The sequence below is a fragment of the Nanorana parkeri genome, unplaced genomic scaffold, assembly GCF_000935625.1.
Source record: "Nanorana parkeri isolate BGI_ZX_2015 unplaced genomic scaffold, ASM93562v1 scaffold169, whole genome shotgun sequence".
In the NCBI taxonomy this organism is placed as follows: domain Eukaryota; kingdom Metazoa; phylum Chordata; class Amphibia; order Anura; family Dicroglossidae; genus Nanorana; species Nanorana parkeri.
Window position 1 is genome coordinate 1,362,031 of NW_017306437.1, and position 25,065 is coordinate 1,387,095.

Below are 25,065 nucleotides of genomic sequence, written 5' to 3' on the forward strand. Positions count from 1 at the left end.
GGTCTGTCTGGTGGGGATACCGAAGGAAGGTACATGAATACATGCACCAACTTGCAATCATTGTGCGTGTATGTGTTGTAGGGGATGGGGACGTATCCAACTGTCCATAATGTCAAAATGTTAGAAAGGAATAACCATTAGAAATAGTTGGTTTTACAAGAGCAGAGGAGAGGAGAAAGAGAAGCATGATAGGGGGAAAGTGTCCAAAGCTGGATCCAATATTTTTGGTACTGAAAGGCAATAGAAGGAAAGAAAAAAAAAAGGAGTGGGAGAGAAAAGGAAAGTTTTAGAGGGAGAGCCAAGAGCAGTGCAGACATTTCAACTTTTAGACATAGGAGTCTTACTTTGGCACCAAAGGTGAAAAGAGTAGACCAAAGTGCACTCCGCACAACCATTTCATTTTCAGGTCCCAGTATAAATATTTCACTGCAGATTTGCCACCCTGCCACCAGTCTCCTTTTTTTTATCCCACGTTTTCTGTTTTCCTGTGTGCAACATAGGACCATGGGTCAGGTCAGGTCAGGTTGGTGCCTGGCTAGCAGAGACTAGGTTTTGAGAACGTGAAATTATTTCCGTGGGTACTGTAGTGGCCTGCGGACAGGGCCGGCCTTAGGGGTGTGCGAGCAGTGCGGCCGCAAGGATGGCGCTGCATAGACCAGATATGGAAGAACTAGTCCCCAGCACACCAGTGGTTCACTTTATCGCCCAATCTTTATTTGACATCAAACTTTCTATGGTGGGCTCTGCAGGGTCTCAGGTGGGCTGGTTACACCCCTGCACACCTTTAAATGAGATGCCATAGCGAACCTGGGTCGCTATGGCATCTCATGCTGCTGGCTGTTACTGGCGGCTGTGAGGGGGAACGCGCTGCTGTCCATATCACTGACAACCAGTGATCTGTGCAGTGGCGCATTCCACCTCATAGGCCCCGGGCCCCATAGCAGGTGCCTGGGTTGCTATGGCAATAGTTCCGCCAATATAAACAGGGTATCCCATACAAATGTTGTTGGAAATAAAACAGCATGTTACTGACATTCTACTGTTATGTCTTTTGAGCTGTAGATGGCTCTGTAGTGCAATGTTAGTCTATGCAGGCCCGGATTTCCCACAAGGCCACCGAGGCCCGGCCTCGGGGCGGCAGATCTATGCTAGTCTTTGTGTACATGCTTATCTATGATATATACAGGAAGTTCTCTCTGTATGTTGTATATGCTGTAGTCTGATGCAATGTCCTCCTAAGCAAGTAAAACTGTATTCAGCATTCCTTAAGATCTCAGTGCTTCATCTAGACACATAACCAACAAATGCAACGTTTCGGCACCTCATGTGATTTCTTTATATCACACTGTTTTTGCCTGATGAAGGTACTGCATGAGGTTCCAAAATGTTGCATTTGCATGGGATACCATGTTTATCTGACCTCAAATAAAGACGGAATGATGAAGTGGACCTCTGGTGTGCTGGTAATTATTTATTCTATATCTAGGCTTTGCAAACAGCGGCAGGCAGAGCAGGCAAGCATATCTCCTGTGTCACCTTTCAACTGGCAGCCATTAATGTTTAGAGGTCAAAAGCTTTAAAAAAAAGTAAAAGATGCAGATCATTGCCTCAGTGCACTTAGACTGACCATAGGCAGCTTATTAAAAAAAAAAAATGTTCCCCATTTGAGCATTGTTTGTGATTAGCAGGCAGGCAGGGAGTCTACTTCTGGTTATGAGCTGTGAACTACCTCAGTATCATAGGTTGCAGGTCCTGCCCTTTCTTTCATTCACCCTTTGCTTTAGCACCCCAGGTGGTGGCCTCTTTTGCCTACCGCTGAGCCCAGCCCAGCAGAGGAGGTAAAGAAAGTCAGATGTGGGCAGGAGATCATGCCTCTGCAGAATGACTTTATCTTAAATATCTTCCAAACATACGAGGGGTGGCCAATAAGTTCTTACCCTCACCAAGATCCAGATGTGCTAGGGATCTGAAATTTAGACCACTGACTCTTCCTTCTCTACATATCCACCTCCTATGGTTACACACTTTTCACATCTGTGGAACAGACCTTTAATACCATCTGCGTAGAAGTATGCAGATTTGGAGGAAGACCAGCTATCAACTTCAGTAATGACTGCCTCATCATTGTGGAAACGTCTTCCGCGTAAATGTTTCTTCAGATTTGGAAACAAGAAGAAGTCCGAAGGTGCCAGGTCAGGTGAGTAAGGTGGATGGGGCAGAGATTCATAGCCTCAATCGCTGACATCTCTTCATGGATTATTTGGGCAGATTTCCCTTGAAGACGTAGGAACTTAATCACGGCTCGGTATTCAACTTTGTCCGGCATGACACCTACTCCATTTCTCTTGACTCTAACTATAATTCACCATGACTTACAAAAGCAAACATTGGCATGCATATCACTAAGAAATCCACCTATAAACCTGGAAAATTTCAGATCCCTAGCACATCTAGATCATGGCGAGGGTAAGAACTTATTGGCCTCCCCTCGTATAATGACCCTGTATGTGTTTTGTGACCATTTGTCATAATTGTTTCACATAAGCAAATGTGCCTTAAAAGGTTTACTGGGCTGACTAAAGAAGCCATTTTAACTCAATGCACTACATATAACTTAACAGGCAACAAATGATATTACTGTGAACCCAAAATTTGACTGCATCCAATATTGGGATTGTCCTGCCAACGCACTGACAGTGGAGATGGTGTATTCACTTTCCATTTACAACTAAGAATCAAATGTATTTCCTACTATTATCGGAGCAATCGTGTGAATTGTGCCACTTTGCAGCTTATTAAGTGCCTCATAATTTCATTTGCTCTGAGTAGGTTGCTGATTGGCATTTATAAACTATTGGCCTAAAACCGAGGTTCACCTCTGCCAGCTTTTTTAGATATAATTGGTGTAAATCACGATAAGTAAAAAAACAAACAGCACTCAGAAATTGTTCTTTATAAAAGCAGATCCTTAGTAATATTAATGTTAGTCTGCCGGTGATCTGCTAGTAGTATCATCTTTTCTCAAGCTTTTTACCACAGGGAACGCTTGAAGTCATTTTCAAGTTTCAGGGAACCCTTGTTAAAATTAGCAGGGCTGGATTAACATAGAGGCTACTGGAACGCCAGCTCCAGGCCCACCACTGAAAATAGGCCCGGCCGGTCTGGATAGCCTCGGTATGCCTGATGGCAATCAGGGCTGAACACAATCAGGCAGGTTGGTGTTCTATAATTTTTCTGGACCTCATGAGAATGCTGGACTGCGTCACTTCCAGTGACACGATCTCAGCTGTTTCCTTGGCCCTGGTTTTCAGCAGCGGGATCTCTGACACCACCCGGCGAGTGGCCTGTAACTTCCCTCAACCACGTGCCTTCCAGGTGCACATGCGCATGAAGAAATGGTGTCAGCTGATTCGGATGACGCGGTTGCACCTGGAAGTGATGAAAGTCAATAAATTTTATGAGTTGAGAAAAATTATAGCATAAGGATGCATGCACGTTGAGCTTAGCAGGCCTTCTTATGCGGCATTCTTATGAGGTCCAGAAAAATTATAGAACACAGATGGCTCTCTAATCAGGTATATTAGGCGGCTGCTTGCTGGTGCCTCGCTGTGCCCCAGCGAGGAGCGCGCGTCTGTCCAATTAAAGTGCCGCCTCTGCTGCTTCCCGTTCAACTGACCAATAGCATTAGGTCCATGATGCTCTTAATCTAGCTCTGCGTTATATAGATATAGTAATGACCAAAAAGATAAAAAAAAAAGGGGTGTAGCTAGCATACTTGACACCTAGAGCAGATATATTTTTTAAACTCTGTGCTTCTATACGACAAAGTTATTTTAAGTAATATTAACTAAATCTAACAGTAATAATGGCCAGAAAATGAATTGTAGTTTCCCTTTACTTTGGGAGTCAGTGGAGAAGGTCTCCTCCTAACATTGGTGAGAGGAGTGCCCTCATAATGGCCACTTATATAAGAAAGGCTGCTATACATTGTTGGTTTGTGGGAGAAGGGTCCCCTCAGGCTGGGAGTCAGTGCAAAGAATACCCTGTTACATTGGTGGTCAGTAGGAACTAGGAAGAATGCCCCTTACAATGTTGGTCAGCATCATGGGAGTCGCTTGCACCAGCTACTTAGGGCACATGACCCGCATCTGTTGGAAGGTGGCTTGGGTCTAGACGCAGCAACCTTCTTCAATTTTTTCAATAATTTGAATGCTTTGGTAGCTTCTGAATTCTATCCCCACCTAAAGGCCTCCCATTACGTGTCAGACCTGCATGACAGAGCCAAAGGAAGAGTTCCTAAACTTCTTCTTAGCTCTGTGCTACAGGTCCGACAGGCGGCAAGCGGGCTGGTAGGCAGGGACAGAATCCGGCAGCTGCCGAAACACACAAATTAAATAAAAAGCAGGAGGTTGCGGCATCGGGACCTGGGGGCACTCATCCACAGAGGAACCTGGAACACTCCTGGAACCTGTGCTCTATGCGTACTACTGACCCTTGCACTCTATGCCATGCATACCCCTAGTCTGTGTACTAACCCCTTACACTAAAGGTATTTGGGAATAATGCCGAGTCACATTGGGGGTTTTCTGGAGGAATGCTTTCCTCCAGATAGATAAAAATATAATTGGTGTCATTGGTGCTTATCTCAGAGAAGAGGCTAAACGGGTCTCATGCCACTGGCTATGCTAAATTACTTGCCAGAACTTTGTAGGTTCTATTAGGCTGGATATCAATCTGCCATCGCTCACTGTTTAAAGAACCCGAAAGCCTGAGCCACTTTCTTATGCAAATACAGACCACCTAGAAGGCCAAACATCTTCCTGTGCTTCACTAAGGCACAACAGTGAGATGTGTAGCCACAATAAATGATTGTAAGACAAGTATGGCAAGAGTCTAGAAAGCCAACTTCCTAAGTAAAGTTTGCATTTTTAATAGTTCAAACTGGGTAAACTTTTATGAACTATTCATGACAAAGCTGAAACTACTTACTGGCACTTACATGTACCTGCTATTGCATGTAGGGAGCAGATTACTGTTATTTCATTTTGGGTAGTGTAGGGAACTGTTAAAAAACCCTTTCAAGGTTCCCAACACGAAGATTTCCTATATTTTTCTATTCCAGTGACAATTCAAAATTGGTTTTCCCTCACTATCAGCCCTGGTGGCAATGGCCTCTAGGACAAACAGAGAGGGTGAACCTCGCCAACATGGGCACAGATATCAATGAAAACCCAAAAAGTGATTTAAGCCTTACTACTCTATCCAGATCAAAATAAATGGCTTTAGATACAGTTTAATTCCACAACAGGTTTGTTTCAATGAGCCATGTACAGTCGCATGTGCAGTGAAATGTGACCATGTTTCCCGTTACACCCTAAATATAGGTGTAACATAAAACATGGTCTGAACGTTGGTGGTGGCAGTGGCAGGTGTTCACTAGAGGTGAGGCTGAGCTTGGTGGGAACCTCGTTCAACTGAGTTCCTTCAAGCTGCTCAAATGTCTGTTCACTACCCCCTCCTCCCGACCCTATCACTGTTGGCAATTGCGGGCATTCCCTGCCCCTTTGTGACATATAGCTGAGGGGACACCCTCTCGCAACTGATTGGGTCGGGAGGAGAGGGTGGCAGTACCAAAAGCAAAGGCAGCAGAGAGCTACATGTGGTTCTTGATATACTGGTTGCAGACCCTTTGTCTGGTCTATGGCTGCTTCAGACTTAATGGGTGGTGGAAATTGTATTGTGTGTACACTTAAATCATATAGTACAAGCTGCTATTCTCTATCAGTTATAAGGCAAAGGAACTGCAATGTCCTTTAATGGGATTATGCGATGCCTGCTATTCATATGTTAAATACATTTGCGATAACTCTGGTTGTGATAAGCTCTTGAATATTTACAAAAACGTTTCTAAATGCCATTGGTATCTTTGAGTCGGGAACTTGTATTTCAGGCTTAGAGGCTCCCTAAGCTGTCTGTCCATATGCTTGTGATGCACAGAATGAATTCTAGAAATAGATCCCCTGTAGATAAAGGATAATTTGAAGACTGTGGCTCCTTCTGAGTCATGGAGTATGTGAAATTGGGGACCGATCTGGTTAACACTTTATTTGGAAGAGAAGGAGGAGACGATGCCCTTTACATGAAGAGCAGTATACAACCTCCTATAATAAAAAGGTACTGAGGAAATGACAGATACTTTGAGTTTCCCTAGAAACTAGAAAAATGAAGGAGGGGGGGAGACATTAATAATGGGGTGACCTATATAATTGCAGAATAAAATGTGGGGAAAGGTGACAAAGCTCCTGGAGGCCTCCCAAGAACATTTTACTGGCAATAACTGTAAAGTATTGGGCCCTTGAGAGTGGCTCAAGCGATGGGTTTATAAAAGGAGGAGTATACAGAATGATGAAACGGATTCATTTCTAATTTTCTCTACCTGTTCAGAAAAAAATAGGTGTGATTATCCTTTTAAGATTCTGTGCCACATTTCCTTCTGGTTCTGCATAGGCCTCAGCAGTAGACATGTGCGATTCGTTTAGTCCGAATCGAAATTCGGACGAAATTTCGGAAATTCGGAGATTCGGATGTATCCGAATTCCGTATTACAGGTATACCAAATGCAAACGAATTTCCGATTTGTTTCTTTTGGACGAAATTTCGTTGCAGCAAAGTGACATTTGAGAACAAAAAAACATTTTTTCCCTCTTAAATGTCACTTTGCTGCAACAACCGAACGAAACGAAAATGAAACGATTTAGAAACAAATTTTCGTACGGATTTCCACTAACGAATTTTGTCCGAATCCGAATCCCGAAACTAATTGACTTTCGGACCCGAATTCCGAAAAACGAAATAAAGCAAAATCCGAATCAAAACGAAAAGAAACTAAACAATGTTTTTGCTGGTGCACATGTCTACTCAGCAGTTAAAGGATCAGCCCATCGAAATTGTTAATACATGGAGCCTAGTGGGCTCCTTTGTGTAATCACATTATGTACATTGCTTTTATGATATTAAATATTCCTAACAGAACTCTGCTTTTTTTTTCTGGTCTCTTGGCAGATACGTGGCAGTGGTGCACTCAGCCACCATGGGCCAGCGGCGGAGTGTGCGCTGTACCTGGATAGTAACTGGTTGTGTTTGGCTATGCTCACTCCTCCTGAGCACACCGGCTCTTCTCTACTCTGGAGTGCAATGGGGAGATGGAGTGGCTCTGTGCGTTCTGGATCTTCCTGGAGCTCCTCCGTCCCTATATTGGTACACGTTAATGCACAGTCTCTTGACCTTCCTCCTGCCATTGTCAGTCATTGTCGTGTTGTACTCCCTCACCCTTCATCACCTTTCCAGGGTTATGAGGAGAGTGCAAAGGGCTCCGTCTCAGCGCAGCCGCAGGGTCACCAGGATGGCTCTGGCTATAGTTGCTGCTTTCCTCTTTTGCTGGGCTCCATTCCATGCGGTACAGCTAGTCAATCTTTTCTCCAGTGGGCCGCCTTCAATCTCTACCTTCTACCTCAATCAAGCTGCTATTTGCCTGGGCTATGCTCACAGCTGTGTCAGTCCTCTGCTGGTCATCTGCTGCACTGAGGGCTTTCGAGAGAGGCTGCCTCATGCCCGGTGAGTAAGATCATTTGCTTTTCTACCTGCATCAAACATATACACACAGTGTGGAAAATAATGATATGATCCCCTGCAGATTTTGTAAGTTTACCCACAAAGAAATTAAAGGTCAGTGGGCCAGTCTCCAGTCCTTAAAGGAGAACTATGGGGTTAGGGCTTTTCCACATAGTTCTCCTTAGGGTAACGGGAGGACAGAAACTAGCGTCCTCCCGTCACCCTAAGCTCAGTATACAGCTTGCGGTATACTGAGACGCCGCAGCTGAAGTGGATCCCGAAAATTATGTCTGGATCCGCCCAGCTGCGTGAGTGACAGCTGGCTCTGCCTATCTAGAGGCAGAGCCAGCTGTACCCGCCCCCTCCACCGTCCGTTCCGCCAGTCAGCGCTGGAGGATCAGAACGGGGAGGGGGGAATGCAGCCCTTCCCCTGTCACCGCAGAGAGCTGTGACAGGATCGAGAAGTGAGCGAACGCCGGTATGTATTCGCTCACTTCCCGATCTACTGAGCTGACTTGTGACAGTCTCATTGTTACAGGTCGGCTAGAACTATGAGGTGAGTGAAAAGCACTCACCTCATAGTTCTCCTTGAATCCTAAAGAAAATTTATGGAGGGAGCTGAAACTTGTTGCCAAGCGACAGCCAAGAAACCTTAAGGATTTAGAGAAGATCTGTAAAGAAGAGTGGACCAAAATCCCTCCCGAGATGTGTGCAAACCTGGTAACCAACTACAAGAAACTTCTTACCTCGATGCTTGCCAACAAGGGTTTCTCCACCAAGTTACTAAGTCATGTTTTGCTTGGGGATCAAATACTTATTTTCCTCACTGAACTGCAACTCAATTTATAACATTTGTATCATGTGGTTTTTTTCTGGATTTGTGGTTGATATTCTGTCTCTATCATTTAAAATACATCTATGATAAAAAATTATAGACCTTTCATTTCTTTGTAAGTGGGCAAACGTACAAAATCTGCAGGGAATCAAATCATTATTTTCCACACTGTAGCACATTCAAGGTGATCTATTATCAATTATTATCTATTATTATAAAAAGTATGATAAAGCTTTAAAAATGCTAGAATGTTAGAATTTTTGTAAATATTTAGGAGCTTATCAAAACCTTTCCTTTCTTATATTTATCAGCCTGTTTCTACACTTACGTGTGCCTGTGACCTGGAGCCCCACCAGGAAGCGTCCCAATACAACCCATGTCCATAAAAGCAGATGGGATATATACAGGAATGTCCTCATTGATGCAGCACCTAAAAAGTCTCATTTGATGGGACTTTGATGTTCATTTAAAGCAGAACTCGGGGCAAAAGTGTTCTTAACTTTTACAGTAGGCCTACCCCAGTACGGCAAGGGTTAGGTGCTCTTTTTTGTCTAGGTGCTAAAATAAAAAAAGTTATACTCACCTGAACCCCGAAGCCAACTGGCTGCTACTCCAATTGTGTAGAGATGTCACCAGCACACTAAAATCCTTCTTAGGATAAGCAAATGCTAAGCCTGATGAAGGGACCATGTGTGGCCCCGAAAGCACTTGTTTATATGACAAGGAACTTCAATAAATGAAAATTTGCTTATCCTAAGAAGGATTTTGGTGGGCTGGTGACATTTCTACACAATTGCTGATATTTGCGGCGACATCTGCAGCCACTGCAAGCAGGGACCGGTCTGAGAACAACCCGTCTCCCAGGATCAGGTGAGAATAACTTTTTTTATTTAGCACCTAGACAAAAATCAGCACCAAACCATTGCAGTGCGGGGGTAGGCCCACTGCAAGGTTTAAGAACATGTTTGCCCTGATTTCTGCTTTAAATGAACCTATCTATAGTGACTTTTCAGGTGCTACATCAATGATGACCCTCCTGCAGTGACGTGTGGTACCTCTGGTTCCGGGTGAGGCATTCCCCAGCCTTGCCCCCAGCACGTCCCATCCCGCACCCCACCCGCCTGTAATGTTCGCCCCGGGTTAACTAACGATATATGGATCTCAACGGTGGTGTTGGGGGTACGGGTATCAGAGTGGCAGCTGCACCTCGCTTGCCCCGTTTTTAGGGGAGGCTGAGAGGGAGCTGCCTCACATCATTCCCCGCTAGGGTGTGAAGGCTTGGTTACCACAGAGTGTGGGGTTCAAGCTGGAGTAAGTAAATTAGTCCATGCACTGGGGTATTTACCTCAGCAGGGGTTAATGACCAGCGATGGTGAGTATGCACAGCAGTGTTAGGTTAATCAGTAATGAGGAGTTTTCACAGCAGTGGAGTTTAAGCCATCAATGAAGAGTATGCACAGCAGTGGTAATACAACCAGCAATGATGAGTATTCACAGCAGTGGATAGTATACTAGCAATTATGAGCATTCACAGTAGTGGGTATTACAACCAGCAAGTATGAGCATTCACAGGAGTGGATGTTAAGCCAGCAATTAAGAGTATTCACAGCAGTGGATAGTATAACCAGCAATTATGAGTATTCACAGCAGTGGATATGAAAATGACACATTGACATCTGGTGCTATTGTTAGCTATAGCCCAAGGTACTTGCGTTCCTGTTAGGTAGTGACTTGAGAGTCCAGGTCCCCGGAGGAGCGAAGGGAGCGCTGAGTTGATCAGCGTTCTGCTACATCAATAGCGAGATGCCGATCAACTAAAGAGCGGCGGCTTTAAGCCGAGCGCTCACTCTAGAGGGGGCGGAGCTACAGGGCGCGCCTGCGCAGGACGTAGATCCTGGGAGAGAGAGAGATGTAGGCGATCCACAACGCGCCTGAGCAGTACGACCACGGGCACTGCCACCCGAGGCCATCACCCGCCGTGAGCGACCCGGGGCAGGAGGAACCCGCTGTCCCCGCACAGGCCCGCGACGGACGCCGGCATACGACCCCACCAGGGTACGTCCCTTACACCGCCAAAGCCCCGCCCCCAAGTTGGTGTGAAGGCGGAAGGGAGGAGACAGGGAGGAGCCTCCCTGTCCCTAACTTGCTTGTCACTGCTGAGACATCGAGATCGATGGCCTCAGTGTTTTGTTTTTGTCTTTTTTTTTTATTGGACAGCTTGGACCAATGGCGCTTTGCACCTACGTAACAATACCTTCAATTAACAAATACAGTACAGCTATAAAATATACCTTTTAATTAAATTCAAAACAATAAACAAAATCAAAAGGTATCACGACTGGAGCAGACAAAATCTGGAGCAGATGTGCACGGCAAACAATCAGCTTCTCCCTCATTTTCAAATCCTAACTGAACAAACTGAAGAGAGAGGCTGATTGGTTGCCCCGCACAGCTGCTCCAGATTTTGTCTGCTCCAGATTTTGATACATTCCCCTCATTGGTGGGAATTTATCAAAACTGGAGCAGACAGAATCTGGATCAGTTGCCCATGGCTACCAATCAGCATCTCTCTCCAGTTTGTTCAGGTGAAAAATGAGACAGGGAAGCTGATTGGCTGCAGTGCAAATCTGTGCCAGAATTTGTCTGCTCCAGTTTTAATAAATTCCCCCCATTGTGTTTAATTTGAATGGAGAATATTGTTAACAATTGTGAATGTGTTTGTTAATTGAAGTTATTGTTACATAAGTGTGTGATCCTTTTGTAGCTTTTTCTCTTGTTTTAAAAGTTGAATGCAAATCTAATTTAAAGGAGAACTATGAGGTGAGTGGAAATCACTCATCCTCATAGTTCGAGCCCAATAGATCGGGAAGTGAGTGAACACATACCGTCGCTCGCTCACTTCTCGATCATCTCCCTGCAGGGATTCCCCCTTCCCTCCGATCCTCCAGCGCTGACTGGAGGAATGGAGGTGGGAGGGGGCGGGTAGAGCTGGCTCTGCCTCTAGATAGGCAGAGCCCACTGTCACTCACGCAGCTGGGTGGATCTCAACAGCATTGTCGGGATCCGTCCCGGCTTTGGGTCACGGGAGAACGCTAGTATATGTCCTCCCTTAAGAGAACTATGGGGAAAAACACTTACCCCATAGTTCTCTTTTAAGCTGGCCATACACCTAAAGATTATCTGCAGACTTTCTATGGTCAGATGGAAAAAGTGCAACAGATTCCTTCATCTACACTAAACTGTGTGGATGGAGGAATCTCCAACTGGGCCAAGCTTCAGTATCATTGAGTGGCCAGATTATTATGACCACCCCATCAGTACTTCGTTGGGCCACGAGATGACTCCACGAGATGACTTTGCTGGGCCGCCTCGTGACTCCACGAGATGATGAAAGTTAATGCGAGGAATCTGACACTGCACTGTTCCCCTTCTGTTGTCTTGTACCAGTCTTGCCACTCTCCGTTCTGCCCTAACATTGACTAGTCGCTGACGGCCACAATTTGCACGTTCAGACCCAGATTTGCGGCTGACAGTCCAGTCTTTAAACACTTTAACAACAGCTGCTCTTCAACATTTAACGAATTCTGCTGTTTTGCTGATACTCGCTCCATGGCTCCGAGCGCCAACAATCATCCCACGTTCAAAGGCTGTTAAATCGCGTTGTTTACTCATATCTTCAGAAACAAATCACTTCTACTGTCGTGGTAAACAACCTGCTTCCCTATTTATAATGGTCTGGCCCTCTAGCAACTTCAACGCAAAATTATAGCTAATTAGCCTACAAATGTCAGGTGGTCATAATAATCTGGCCACTCAGTGTATAAGTGTATGGCCAGCTTTAGTTATTTTAAGCCAGTCCTACCTTCGTTTTGAGCTGATCCCAAATGGAGTTTACACAGGGCTCTCTTCCCACTCTTATGTGCCAGTTTTTCCATCTGACCATAGAAAATCTGCAGAGTATCTATAGGCGTATGGCCAGCTTTAGGATATTTCTACTTGGCGGATGCCGTTCGCATGGCACTAGCTCCCCTAGATGGCGCTGACGAGTACAGGCATTTTCTGTACTTGTCAGTACCATCTAGGGGCACTAGTGCCATGCGAACGGCATCCGTCCGGCTATATGCTGGATGGAAGTTTTAAAAATGAAGCCTAAAGTGATTGTAAAGCCAATATATCATTGCTATTTAAGGGGCCATTCACAACGTTCTGCTCTCTTGTGTTGTTTTAACCAGCACGCATTAAACTGTGAAGTCAAAACCTTTCTTCAGTTTTGAATAGAGTGGGAAATAATGAAATCACCCTGTTGGGTTTTTACTGCTACTGCCATCAGGCGCTCCCTTGGAGAGATTTCCTTCACTTCCTGTCTTACTGACCACAGTTTCACCAGGCAGGAAGTGAGGGAAAATCTGCAACAGGGGTACAGACAGAAATATAAATCTGACAGGGGTTCTAGCCCTCAACTACTTTACTAAAGAAAAGTAATTGTATTTATTTCGGTGTTGTTCTTGTTGGAGAGTTCTCCTCATTTCTTGTCTGATAAAATGTTGTCAGCAGGATGGGAAGTGAGGGGGAAATCTCTCAAATGGAGTCCAAGGTAGCAGTAAATCCTGCCAGGGTTTCTAACGTCCCCAACTCTATTCAAAGCCAAGGACATACACTTTCATCAGGGTGCTATTCAAAATGAATGGTAAGCCAACACACCAACATGAGTCTAAATCCTGTTGCAGTGTTGTCAGCCTGCTGTGTATTCTAACCGCAGGATGCCAGGCCAACACGTAGTATTCCCAGGGGCGTCCCCAGGCGTGGCGTCACTAGGGTTGCCACCCGTACGGTTTTCACCCGGACAGTACGGGTTTCGGATCCTGTGTACGGGTGGGAGCCGGGCAGCGAGCGGTGAGCGCTGAGCGGCACTGTCTCCAGTCACTCCCTCTCTCCTCTCTGATCACAGTGTTCTGAGAGGAAGTGACATCAGAGAGGGAGAGAGAGCAGGGGAGAAAGCAGACTGCGCGTGGACTGGGCTGGACAGCGGCTCCTTCTTCTTGCACCGTCCTTCTCTGCACCTGGACATCTCTACTAATGGAAAGGTATTTACAACATTTAATCAACATGTTTAATAAAAAATATCTATTGAAAAGAGTAGGGGGGGGGTGTTGGCTTGTTGTTATAGCACATAAAACATGCCCCCATTAAAAAATGCCATAGGTAACTAGTGACATGTTTTGTGGGGGCATGTTTTATGTGCTATAGTACATATCATCACTGGCGGAACTACCAGGGTCAACTAGTTTCGTCTTGCCTAGGGCGGCCCCAAACCAGAGTACACCACTGTGTACAGATTGTATATCTGTGGATCTGTGGCACACTGGCATCTTTGTGATTACCTCCAATGTTATTTAATCACAAAATACATGCATAGTGTACTTTACCAAAAAATTGCCGCGAGGCGCTACAGTGTTCGGGTTTGGCTTGAAGAGAAGGTGGCAACCCTAGGCGTCACCCGAAGGGACCGCCAGGTGACACCCCGTTGGGACCTCATCGCACATGTGTGTGTTGTCATTGTGCATGTGCAAAATCATAACACACATGTGTAATGACATCACACGGTGATGAACGCAGGCAAAGATGAACGGTGTTACCCCGACTTTTCAGCAGGGGTAACACCGAAATGACAGTCATTTTGGTGTCACCCCCTCCGATGGTCTCGCCTGGTGCGGGCTGCACCCCCCTTGTGTTGCCACTGAGTATTCCTTTAGTCCGCTGTAGTCAGGCCGTGACACCACAGGCAGCCATACATCTACAGCAGTCCAAGGTCTTTGCATGACAGAAGGTGGGAGCTTTGGTATAATCAGAAGAAGGCATGCTAAGGAAAGTCTCTGCCCACAGGCCTGTGAGCTCTAAGTTCAGCTAGAATGATAGCGGTCAACTGATTGGTCAATATAAGGTGTTTATTTGACTATGGAAATATTATAAGGATAGGGATGATTTGTTAAATTACTAAAGAAGATTTAACCCCTTAGTGACCGAGGCCGTTTTTTTTGTACCCATGATATAATCCATATTTTAGGCCTGAAAAATACTTCAACCCCCCCACAGATTATATATTTTCTGAAAGCCAAGACCCTGTAGAATAAAATGTTGGCAGTTTAAAATGTTTATGTTGCACGATATTAGCGCATCGTATTATCAAACCCCAAAATATAGTGAAAAATGCCCTTAAAGGAGAACTATGGGGTTAAGGCTTTTCCCCATAGTTCTCCTTAGGGTAACGGGAGGACACAAACTAGCATCCTCCCGTCACCCTAGGCTCAGTATACCGAGTATAGCTGTAGCTCGCGGTATACTGAGACGCCGCAGCTGAAACGGATCCCAACAATTTTACCAGGATTCGCCCAGCTGCGTGACTGACTGCCTATCTAGAGGCAGAGCCAGCTGTACCCGCCCCCTCCCCCGTCCGTTCCGCCAGTCAGCGCTGGCGGATCGGAGCGGGGAGGGGGGAATCCAGCCCCTCCCCTGTCACGGCAGAGAGCCGTGAGAGGATCGAGAGGTGAGCGAACGCCGATATGTGTTTGCTCACCTCCCGATCTACTGAGCCGACCTGTGACAGTCTCATTGTCACAGGTCGGCTAGAACTATGAGGTGAGTAAAAAGCACTCACCTCATAGTTCTCCTTTAAACGCCCCAAAACACAATTAAATACCCATTCATATTATTAAAATAGAAACGATGAGGTTACAAAGAGTAAATAGATACCCAACATGCCCAGGTTAAAAATTGTGTGCGTCTGTAAAAACGGCAACAAAATTCAATTGCCCCCAAAAGTCCATAGATGACACTTTAAAAGCCCCCACAGGTCATCAGAGATACGCATAAATATTGGTCTTAGAATTATTGCTCTCATTCCGGTATGCGCGGTTATACCCAACATGTGTAGCGCAATCGTCTCTTTAAGGTGATGCTGGGGGTCCAAAAGACCCCCAGTGTCACCTTTACACTAGAAATACACTAGAAATAAGCTATTGAAGTGCAGATCGTACTTCAATAGCTGATTGCTGGGCTTCAGGAGCCCAGCACTGACAGCATCGCTTCAGTGCTGTATGGGGAGGGGATCGGTGAATGGACGTTCGCTGAGCTAATCCCCAGCTTCCCCCTGACACCAGAGAAGCTGGTCCCGTGCCCGTAAGAGGGGCAGCGGAGCCCAGGAAACATGGTGGGGGGGGGGGGGCCCATTTACCGACCCGAAGAAGCGATCGGGCAACAGCTGAGTCACCTGATCACTTCTATTGTAAAGCTGATAGTCGGCTTTACAATTGTAAACAGAGTCCCGGCGTCTTTAGCCGCCGGGAGTCTGTTTAAACGGGCCCAGTGCCAGTGACGTACTATGGACGTCACTGGTCACTACGGGGTTAAGGACCCATCAACACCTTCCTTTTTTAATTTGATGCTGTGCCAATGGAGCACCAGAAGAATAAGGTTGTGTGGCCTCTAGGCACTGCCACCACCGTTGGCAGACCTTTAGGTTGGCTGTAGGGTACAGCTTTTTAATATGAAAGACGATGCATATGTAACTTGACGAAGTCAACCGAAAACTAATTTAAAGGAGTTGTAAGGTCCCAGCATCGCCTCTCCTGTTATAACATCAGCATTGTAATAGGAATACATAATAGAGTTGTTTCTGATAATGCAATCAAAGCTTACATTAAAAAAATCCCTTTTATGTAGTGAGCGCTGCCTTCCGTCTGCCCATCACTTCCAACAACTTCCTGGATTCCCAGTGTGCTTTGCGTCTCTTTCGCTGCTGCTTGATGTGATGCAATCTCCATTTCTCAAGACTACATAATCCCATCATTCATTGCTTCCAGCCAGCAATGATGATGTTACATTGTTCAGACGTTCAGAGTTCAGATGGCAGGCTCTGTGGAAATGCATATACACAGTGCTGAGTGAAATGGTGTCAGTGCATTGAGGAAGTCCATCCTACGGTCATCTTCAATAAGTTTACAAACTTCTAGATGGGTATAGTTATTAGTAGACATGTGCATTCGGATTCAGACGAATCTGCAAATCAACAAAATTCAGTTGATTTGGCGATTCGCCTGAATCCGAAATAATGAATTTATTATATGCCCGAATATACTAAAACTATATTCGGGCATACATAAATTTGTTTGCAGAACGCGCGGCGGCCATATTGTATCTCAAAGTGTATCTTGGTATACACCAAGATGGCAGCGCCAATAGGATCGGGTGCTGCCATCTTGGTGTATACCAAGAAACATTTAAAGATGGTGGCGCACAAGCGCAGAACGCGCTGGCAGCCGACATGGTCGCCACTCGTTCTGCATTTTCAGTGTGACATCACACGCTGAACAAGCGATGGCTATATCGGCCACCGGCGCACCATCATCTTTGAGTATATCTTGGTATACACCAAGATACACTCAAAGATGGAGGCGCGCAAGCTCAGAACGCGCCAGCAGCCACTGTGGCCGCTCTGCATTTTCAGTGTGCGGTTTCGGATTTGGAGGCTCGTTGCCTCCGAATCCGAAACAGCAGAAAATTTGTTTTCATTGATGAAACGAATGGAAACGTTTTTCGTTTTCATTTGTTTAGTCAAAAAACTATTTTTTTTTTGCCCTGCACATGTCTAGTTATTAGGAGTGGGAGAGAACTTATGGAAATTCAGTCTAAAAACACATATTTATTTTTAGCTTTTGACCATAGACACCCTTTAAGATGCCACAATCTTTAACTGACCCAATTTTTACTTACAGGTGTTGCCGTTTTCTCTTCCGTCGCTGGGCAGGGTTCTGGCCAATTTCAGCCTTACCCCACCACGCACCAAGTTCTGCTGTTAACAGCCCACCAATTGATGGATTCTGTAACGCTCAGCACAGAAGAAGGACAATACATTTGGAGACCCCACCATGTTCCATCACTGAAAGCAGTAGGATCAGTCTGGGAGTAAGGGACGAGAGCAGCGTCCTGTGATCAGCATCAAAATAGGTGTTACAGGTCCTCTAATATGTTTGTGCCACAGAAATTGCCTTTAAGAAATTTTGGTTACAGGTAACTGAGCACATAAAATGCTCTAACACAAAACATCAAGTCCAATCACAGGTATACAATTCCCAGTACAGTTTATACAATGAATGTGGATTTTGGAGTGCTGGATACGGTTTGGAGCAGCCGCTGTGCAGTATTTTTCAATGCATTCAAAAGTGTTCAAATTGAAATCATTAGTGTACAATGTTCCAATCCACTTGTGTTCCAATGAACTGTCTTCTCAGGTTTAAAGAAGAACTCCAGATTTGGCTGCTAGATCTGTCCCCGCAGCCTCTTCTTCCCCGGGCTCAGGTGGTTTAAGGACCCGTGACGTCATCATGTCTTATGCAGGTCCACAAGACATGAGGACGCTGAGGGACATACCACTAGCGGAGCAGAGGGGAGAGAGGTGAGCAGGACCAAGGAGCAGGTGAGTATATCTTCTGTATTCCGGCCCCTAGACTATAACGAGCACTTAATACTGGGGCTACCCCCCAAACTGCAAGGGTTAATTGGGAAAAAACTGGAGTTCTTCTTTAATGTTCCTGAGATTAAGGTTGATGTGTTTTCTGTGGTTTAAAGAGCAACTTCAAGTAAAATCAGCAAATAATTGCTGCAATGAACTGGCAGTTCCCACTGACAGGGGGCATCCCAAAGTAAAATCAGCAAATAATATCTGCAATGAACTGGCAGTTCCCACTCACCGACAGGGGGCATCCCAAAGTTCTCCATCCATGTGACCAGCATTCATATTAGCACTGGCTATTTTGGGAGGACACACTGCTCTTAGCTGTGCGACAGTCTTATCCGCTGACCTAAATTGGGTATTGGAACAAAAGCATGAAGGGCAGGAAGTACACATGGGCTGATTCATTAAAAGATGACAAATAAAAAAAAGAACAAGAATGGAGTTGTTACCGATGGCAATCAGTCGCTTTTCATTCTGCAGAACCAACTAAACAATGTTTGTTCTCATTTTTCTTTGATATTTTTGATGTATCAGCCCCAAAGTCTTCTTCAGTTTTTGTGAGCTTACAGTATGTCCAGCTCATATTCAAACTGCTACTCCAGTTCTGACCTCTGCCAGTCCTCTGGTTCCCATTTCATGCCTGCTTGACCCTCTTTTCAAGACCATGCAGGTCCCTTCCTCTGGGCGACACAGTAATAAATAGACATGTGCCTTCGGATTCGGACGAACCTGCAAAAATGACGAATATGCTAAAACTATATTCGGGCATACATAAATTTGCGCGGTAGGCCTATTGGCCGCCAGGGCCCTCTGCGCAGGCATCTTTGAGTATATCTTGGTATACATCAAGATGGCGGTGCCCAAACATACAGGCGCCGCCATCTTGGTGTATAGCAAGATACACTCGAAGATGGCGGCACGCAAGAGCAGAACGCGCAGGCGGCCGTTAGGGTCGTCGCTCGTTTGGCATTTTGAGTGTGCGGTTTTGGATTCGGAGGCCCGTTGCCTCTGAATCCGAAACAGTAGAAACATTTGTTTTCTGTGATAAAACGAATGGAAATGTTTTTCGCTTTCATTCGTTTCGTCAGAAAACAAATTTGTATGCCGTGCACATGTCTAGGTATATTACAATGGCACCTGGAAGTGGGGGGGATATATTCGGCAGTAAGTGAACATTTTGTCCCTGAAGTTAATGTGTTGAAGCAGAAAAAAATGGACAAGTGTAAGGATTTGAGTGACTATGACAAGGGCCAAATTGTGATGGCGAGACGACAGGGTCAGAGTTACTCCAAAACTGCAGCTCTTGTGGGATGTTCCAGCTCTGCAGTGGTCAGGACCGACAAAAAGTGGTCCAAGAAAGGAAGACCGGTCAACTGGCGACAGGGTCATGGGTGGCCAAGGCTCATTGATGCATTTGGAGAGCAAGGCTGGCCAGTGTAGTCCGATCCAATAGACAAGCTACTGTAGCTCAAATTACTGAAAAAGTAAATGCTGGTTCTGATAGAAAGGGGTCTGAACACACAGAGCATCGCAATTTGTTGCGTATGGGGCTGTGTAGCTGCAGAATGGTCGGCGTGCCCATGCTGACCCATGTCCACCAGCAAAAGCGCCTACAATGGCCACGTGAGCATCAGAACTGGACCACAGAGCAGTGGAAGAAGGTGGCCTGGTCTGATGAATCACATTTTCTTTTACATCATGTGGATGGCCGGGTGCATATGTGTCACTTACTTGGGGAAGAGATGGCACCGGGATGCACTATGGGAAAAAGTCAACCTGGCAGAGGCAGTGTGATGCTTTGGGCAATGTTCTTCTGGGAAACCTTGGGTCCTGCCATTCATGTGGGTGCTACTTTAACATGTGCCACCAACCTAAATGGTTTGAGGAACACAACAAGTTCGAGGTGTTGACTTGGCCTCCAAATTCTCCATAAATCAGTCCAATCGATCATCTCTGGGATGTGCTGGAAAAACAAGCATGATCACAACTAAAGGTGCCCATACACTGCTCGATTCTCGTACGAGAATCGGGCGAAATCCCGCGATCGTACGAGAATCGAGCAGTGTGAACTAAGACGTGCGACCGTTTCTACTGTACGGTCGCACGTCTTTTGTCGAGCCAACATGCTTGAAAACCAGCCGAGAATCGTACGATTCTCGGCGGGTTTCTAGCCTGCTAGCCCGATAGCTGCGGAACGGGCCGGTGTGCGCACGCGCACACTGCCTGTTCTGCATTGCCGTCATCGGAAGCCCGCCCCTCAGCGGGGCGGGCTTCCGATGATCGCAAGTACGATCTGCCCGTCCAAGGTGGGCAGATCGTACGGGCTTTTAATGAGCATACGACCATCGCAAGACAAAAGTCTTGTGATGGTCGTAAGGTGTATGGGCACCTTTACAAGACTTAAAGGATCTGCTACTGAAGGCTTGGTGCCAGGTACCACAGCATACCTTCAAAAGGTCTAGTGGAATCCATGTCTAGTGTCCATGTCTAGTGGAGTCCAACGGGTCAGGGCTGTTTTGGTGGCAAAAGGAGGACCTACTGGATATTAGGTAGGTGGTCTTAATGTTATGGCTAATCGGTGTATACACATACGGTCACCAAGTGTGAAACTACCACCTCTGACGTCATATCTTGCCAAAATAAGCACCAAATATATAAACAATGCAATAGTGATGATAATAAGGAATGGTAAGACAAATGGATCAAGTAGGATGGGGTGACCTTAATTTTAACCCCTACCTGTCCGATCCTTTTGTCACATCATTCCATCATCAGTATCACATTGTTTATATATTTGGTGCTTATTTTGGCAGGATTATGATATCAGAGGTGGTCACTTGGTCACCATATGGATATACTGTATATCCACTGTGCTTTCACATATACTGTCACTGTGTTGCCCTGAGGAAAGGACACTGCGTGGTCTCGAAACGTTGGCTGTATGACCTATGTGACATAATAATTACACATTGATTCTTTGGGTGCTTATATGAAGTGCTGGTGACATTTCTTTCTTATGACTGTATATATGCTCGGCACCATCCATGGCTGTCACTGTAAACACCAGACCTTGGTCAGATCGCTGCATGGAGCGCACTCTGGAACTCATTCACGTCTTTCTAAAATGACTCTGCCTGAATGTGGCCTGCCCTGACCTTTGTCTGTCATTCGATTCTTCCTGGGTCCTGCCTACTATTACTTCTTCAAGCTCATGGAAATGTTTTCTTCTGCCCATACGAGGTGTCATATCATTTCCCTGTTGTTTTGGAGGGGCTCTTGACTGGGCTTTTTACCTTGATGGGAAAACAAGCCTTTGGTCTGTCTGTCTTCCTCCAAATGTAGGCTCTGTCCTTAAGTAACCTGGCTTATTGCCTCTGACAGCCCTCAAATCCCGCAGATGTGCCAAGGATCCCTTCTTTCTCTCTTTTTGCTAAGGAAATATGCAAGGCATTTCCACACAACAATTTCTGAACTACTTAGAACAAGTAAACTCTAGTGGCCGTCTTCTGTACTGAGGATCAGTTGGCTATGCAAGTTGTTTCTTCTACCCTAAATGCTTTTGTATCTTTATACATTAAAGATGGACACTTGATGCTTCTAGGGGAGGACTTAGGAAGGTAAGCACCTTTGGCATTGCCTTACCTGACCCCAAATGTCAAAGAATACAAGCTATTGACGACCCTATGTATGTAGCAGGGACATGCCGTCAGGGGAGGCAGTTGAGGCAGAGCCTCACCTAGTATTAAGGAGGACAAAGCTGCCAGCTTCAAGTCTGAAGCTGACAGCTTTTTCTCCATTCAGATCAGCTTGTTACAGGTTACATAGCAGGTAAAGCCTCCCCACTGTGTAACCTGTCATGGACGGAGCGCTGCCTGTTAATTACAGGCAGCGCTGCATCCGGCTTTTGACAGGTAGTTAGGTTACATAGCAGCGGGCTTCCCCACTGCTTGTGTAACCTAACTAGTGAGGCAAGAGCTGTCACAGCCTCTACTCTGTGTTAGAGGCGTGAGCTCAGTGGATGGCTTGGACCAATGGCAAAGCACCATTGGTCCAAGCTGTCCAATCAAAAAAAACGAAAAAAAACCCACTGAGGCCATTGATCTTGCTGCCTCAGCAGTGATGAGCAAGTGAGGGACAGGGAGGCTCCTCCCCGTCTCCTCCCCAGACAGTTTGGTTACCGAGCTGGGGCAGGGCTTCGGCGGGATGGGGGCGAAGCTTCAACGGGACGGGGCTGAGCTCCGATGGGGCGGGGCTTTGGCAGGGTGGAGCTTCGGCTGGCTGGGGGATGCCTCACCCAGCCCAGAAGGCACGGCACAGCACTGGTATGTAGGTTATGTGAGGATCACTAAAATTGTATAAAGTTTTTACCAGGCCCATAACCTTTGGCTACAATTTGCAATTAAGGGGAACTTTATTACCAGCTATCCACAGGTGGAAGGGAACCCTAAATCCTACAATCAGAACTGGGACCTCTAGGTCTCGCTTCTTCCACTTCATAAAAGAAAATCCCCTTGGAGGTCTTCATTCTTCTAAAAGGCATTGCAAGCCTCTGACAGCCATAGGCATGACTCCCAGAAGCATGGTGGGATTTGTAGTTTCACCACACCTAGAGTTCTGTAGTTGTCTACCCCCTGGTCTAAACTATGCTTGAAGTAGTACTGAACTCTTAAATTATTTTTCAGTAATGAATTCAGATCAAACAAAAATACAACACCCAGCAAAGTATCTAAATGTTTGCCAGAGCACTTACAATCATCATGTTTTCAAACAGCTCCAACTCTCTCAGCTCTACTTCCCTGAACATCCTTCCCAGTACAAGATCACAAGGGACGGAGCAGTCTCCAGCAGCCGTCCATCGACTAGCTTGCATGAGGGAGGAAGGAGTAGTAAGATGCAGGGAGAAGGGAGGGGCCTTGCTGTGGCTTGCGGTGGCTGCATTCGATTTCATTTTTTCAGACTAAACATTTTCAGCCACTACAGAAAATGTCTGTTGATCCTGCCATAAATGCCGTGCCCTTGTCACTTCCTGTGAGCTAAACTAAATGCACAATGTACTATCAATCCCTCCACCCATCCATGCAAAGGGGATAAACAGAGGCCAGCCTGTGTGACAACCATGGCTCCCTGTGGAGGGAGTGAGTGAGCGTGGCCACCCAGGGACAGGAAGTGTGTTCATAGCGGGATTCCCAGAAGAAAATAAATGAAAAAATAAAACTAATGCAGTCACTACATCTATGAACGGTTAAGTTGCAATATATTATTTATTTTTCAGGATTAGGACAGGGGTGAGCAACTCCGGCCCTTCAGCTGTTGTGGAACTACAAGTCCAATAAGGCACTGCAAGACTCACGGCTACAGTTATGACTCCAAGAGGCAGAGGGATGTTGTGATTTGTAGTTAAAATACAGCTGGAGGGTCAGAGTTGCCCACCCCATGGGCAGCTAAATTGTTTGTTGGGTATTTGGGCAACACATGAATAAAAAAAAAAACAGAGAGAAATCCCTTTCTATTTTTTACATTTGGGGTAACAATCAGATCCTACAGCACACCCTGCTCTTCAGGAAGGTTTACTTATTGACCATACTGGACCTTTTTTATCACAGTGTCTAAAGTCATGGCTGGCAGCCAGTCCATTGTGTTCTACTAGCAGATGGGATATAGTAAGTAGATCACAAGACCGTTGAGGGTATCAGGAGAGGGAGCAGGGCAAATAAGCACATATTGCTCACAGGCGCCACCTGCAGGAGGAATTAGGCATTGCAGGTGGGGTCATGAAAAAACACACAGGGGGCCACCAGAAGCTGCTTTCCATGTTTCTTTGGCACAGGTGACCTCCGCTCTAAATATTTCTTGTACAATTGTTTCCTGCACTGCTCATGCTGACTCTTATCTGTTATCTGACTTACGCCTCCGGGCTGCTGATTTCCACATACTTACTGCCCAGTTGTTGCCCACCTTTGCCTTACAACTGACTCATGTCTTCTGCATACCAATTTTTATACAGTGACTGTCCTGCTGATATTGAACTTTGTCTGATGACTGATTCACATCTCCCGCCTGCAAAATTAACATAGTGACTTCCCTGCTGACACCGACCTTTCCCTGAGGACTGAATTACATCTACTGGATGACATTTTTTCTCCGGTCCGACTTACAATTTATCACTCGGTGCCGAGTATTTGGGCAAGTACTCGTACTCACCCAAATGCTCCGATGCCTAGCTCGATACTTCCGGTACCAGTAAGCTGACCAGCGCGTCATTACACAGCGCCCGGATTCCTGATTGGCCGGGAAGACAGCTCCATGCTCTCTCGTCACTTGTGACGAGAGAGCATGGAGCCGGCTTCCCGGCCAATCAGGATGCCAAGCGCCGTGTAATGATGCGGCGCCCAGCTTTCTGATTGGTCCGGAAACCGGCTTTATGCTCCCTTGTCAACTCATGAAGCGGGGTGCCGCATCATTACACAGCGCCCGGCTTCCTGATTGGTCAGAAAGCCGGATCCAAGCTTTCTCATCACCTAGTGACGAGAAGCATGGGGGCGGCTTCCCTGCTAATCAGGAAGCCAGATGACGAGTCATTACACGCCACCTAGCTTCCCTGAATGGGACTTCCGGTACTCGCTATTCGGTATCAGCGAGTATCGGAAAGAAAATATCAGTACTCGTACTCAATGCCGAAATACCGGTATCGGTGCATCCCTAATTTTTATCATTGTAGGTCTTTGGAAGGCAGGTATGTTAAAGGAGTATTAAACGCTCAAACTTTTTTTCAAGGAATTCAGATCAAACAAATATACATTGATCAGCAAAGTATTTCTTTACATTTGTGCTCAAACACTTACAGTTATCATGTTTCCGAACAGCTCCAACTCTCTCAGCTCGACTTCCCTGAACTTCCTGTCCAGTACAAGATCACAAGGGACAGATCAGGCTCCAGCAGCCGTCCATCTACTAGATTGGAGAAGAGAGGAGTGTGGTTGGGGAGAGGCTTGCTTTACTTTGTCTGTGTGATTGTGGAGACACACACATGTCACTAGCACACACCAGGGTGACTCCATAGGACCCTGCAAGGGAAAGGAGCCACCCTAAAACAGGATATCAGGACCAG

General features: G+C 46.0%; 1 protein-coding gene across 1 annotated transcript in view; it reads left to right on the plus strand.

The window, feature by feature from the left end:
- LOC108785598 (melanin-concentrating hormone receptor 1-like) overlaps positions 1–17,515 on the plus strand; it is an 18,760-nt gene extending 1,245 nt beyond the window's left edge. The window contains exons 2-3 of the mRNA XM_018554690.1: positions 7,063–7,614; positions 17,218–17,515. Of these exons, the coding sequence (XP_018410192.1) occupies positions 7,063–7,614; positions 17,218–17,434 (769 nt within the window). The 3' untranslated portion in view covers positions 17,435–17,515. The remainder of the gene's footprint in view (positions 1–7,062; positions 7,615–17,217) is intronic.
- Positions 17,516–25,065: the final 7,550 nt, after the last annotated feature.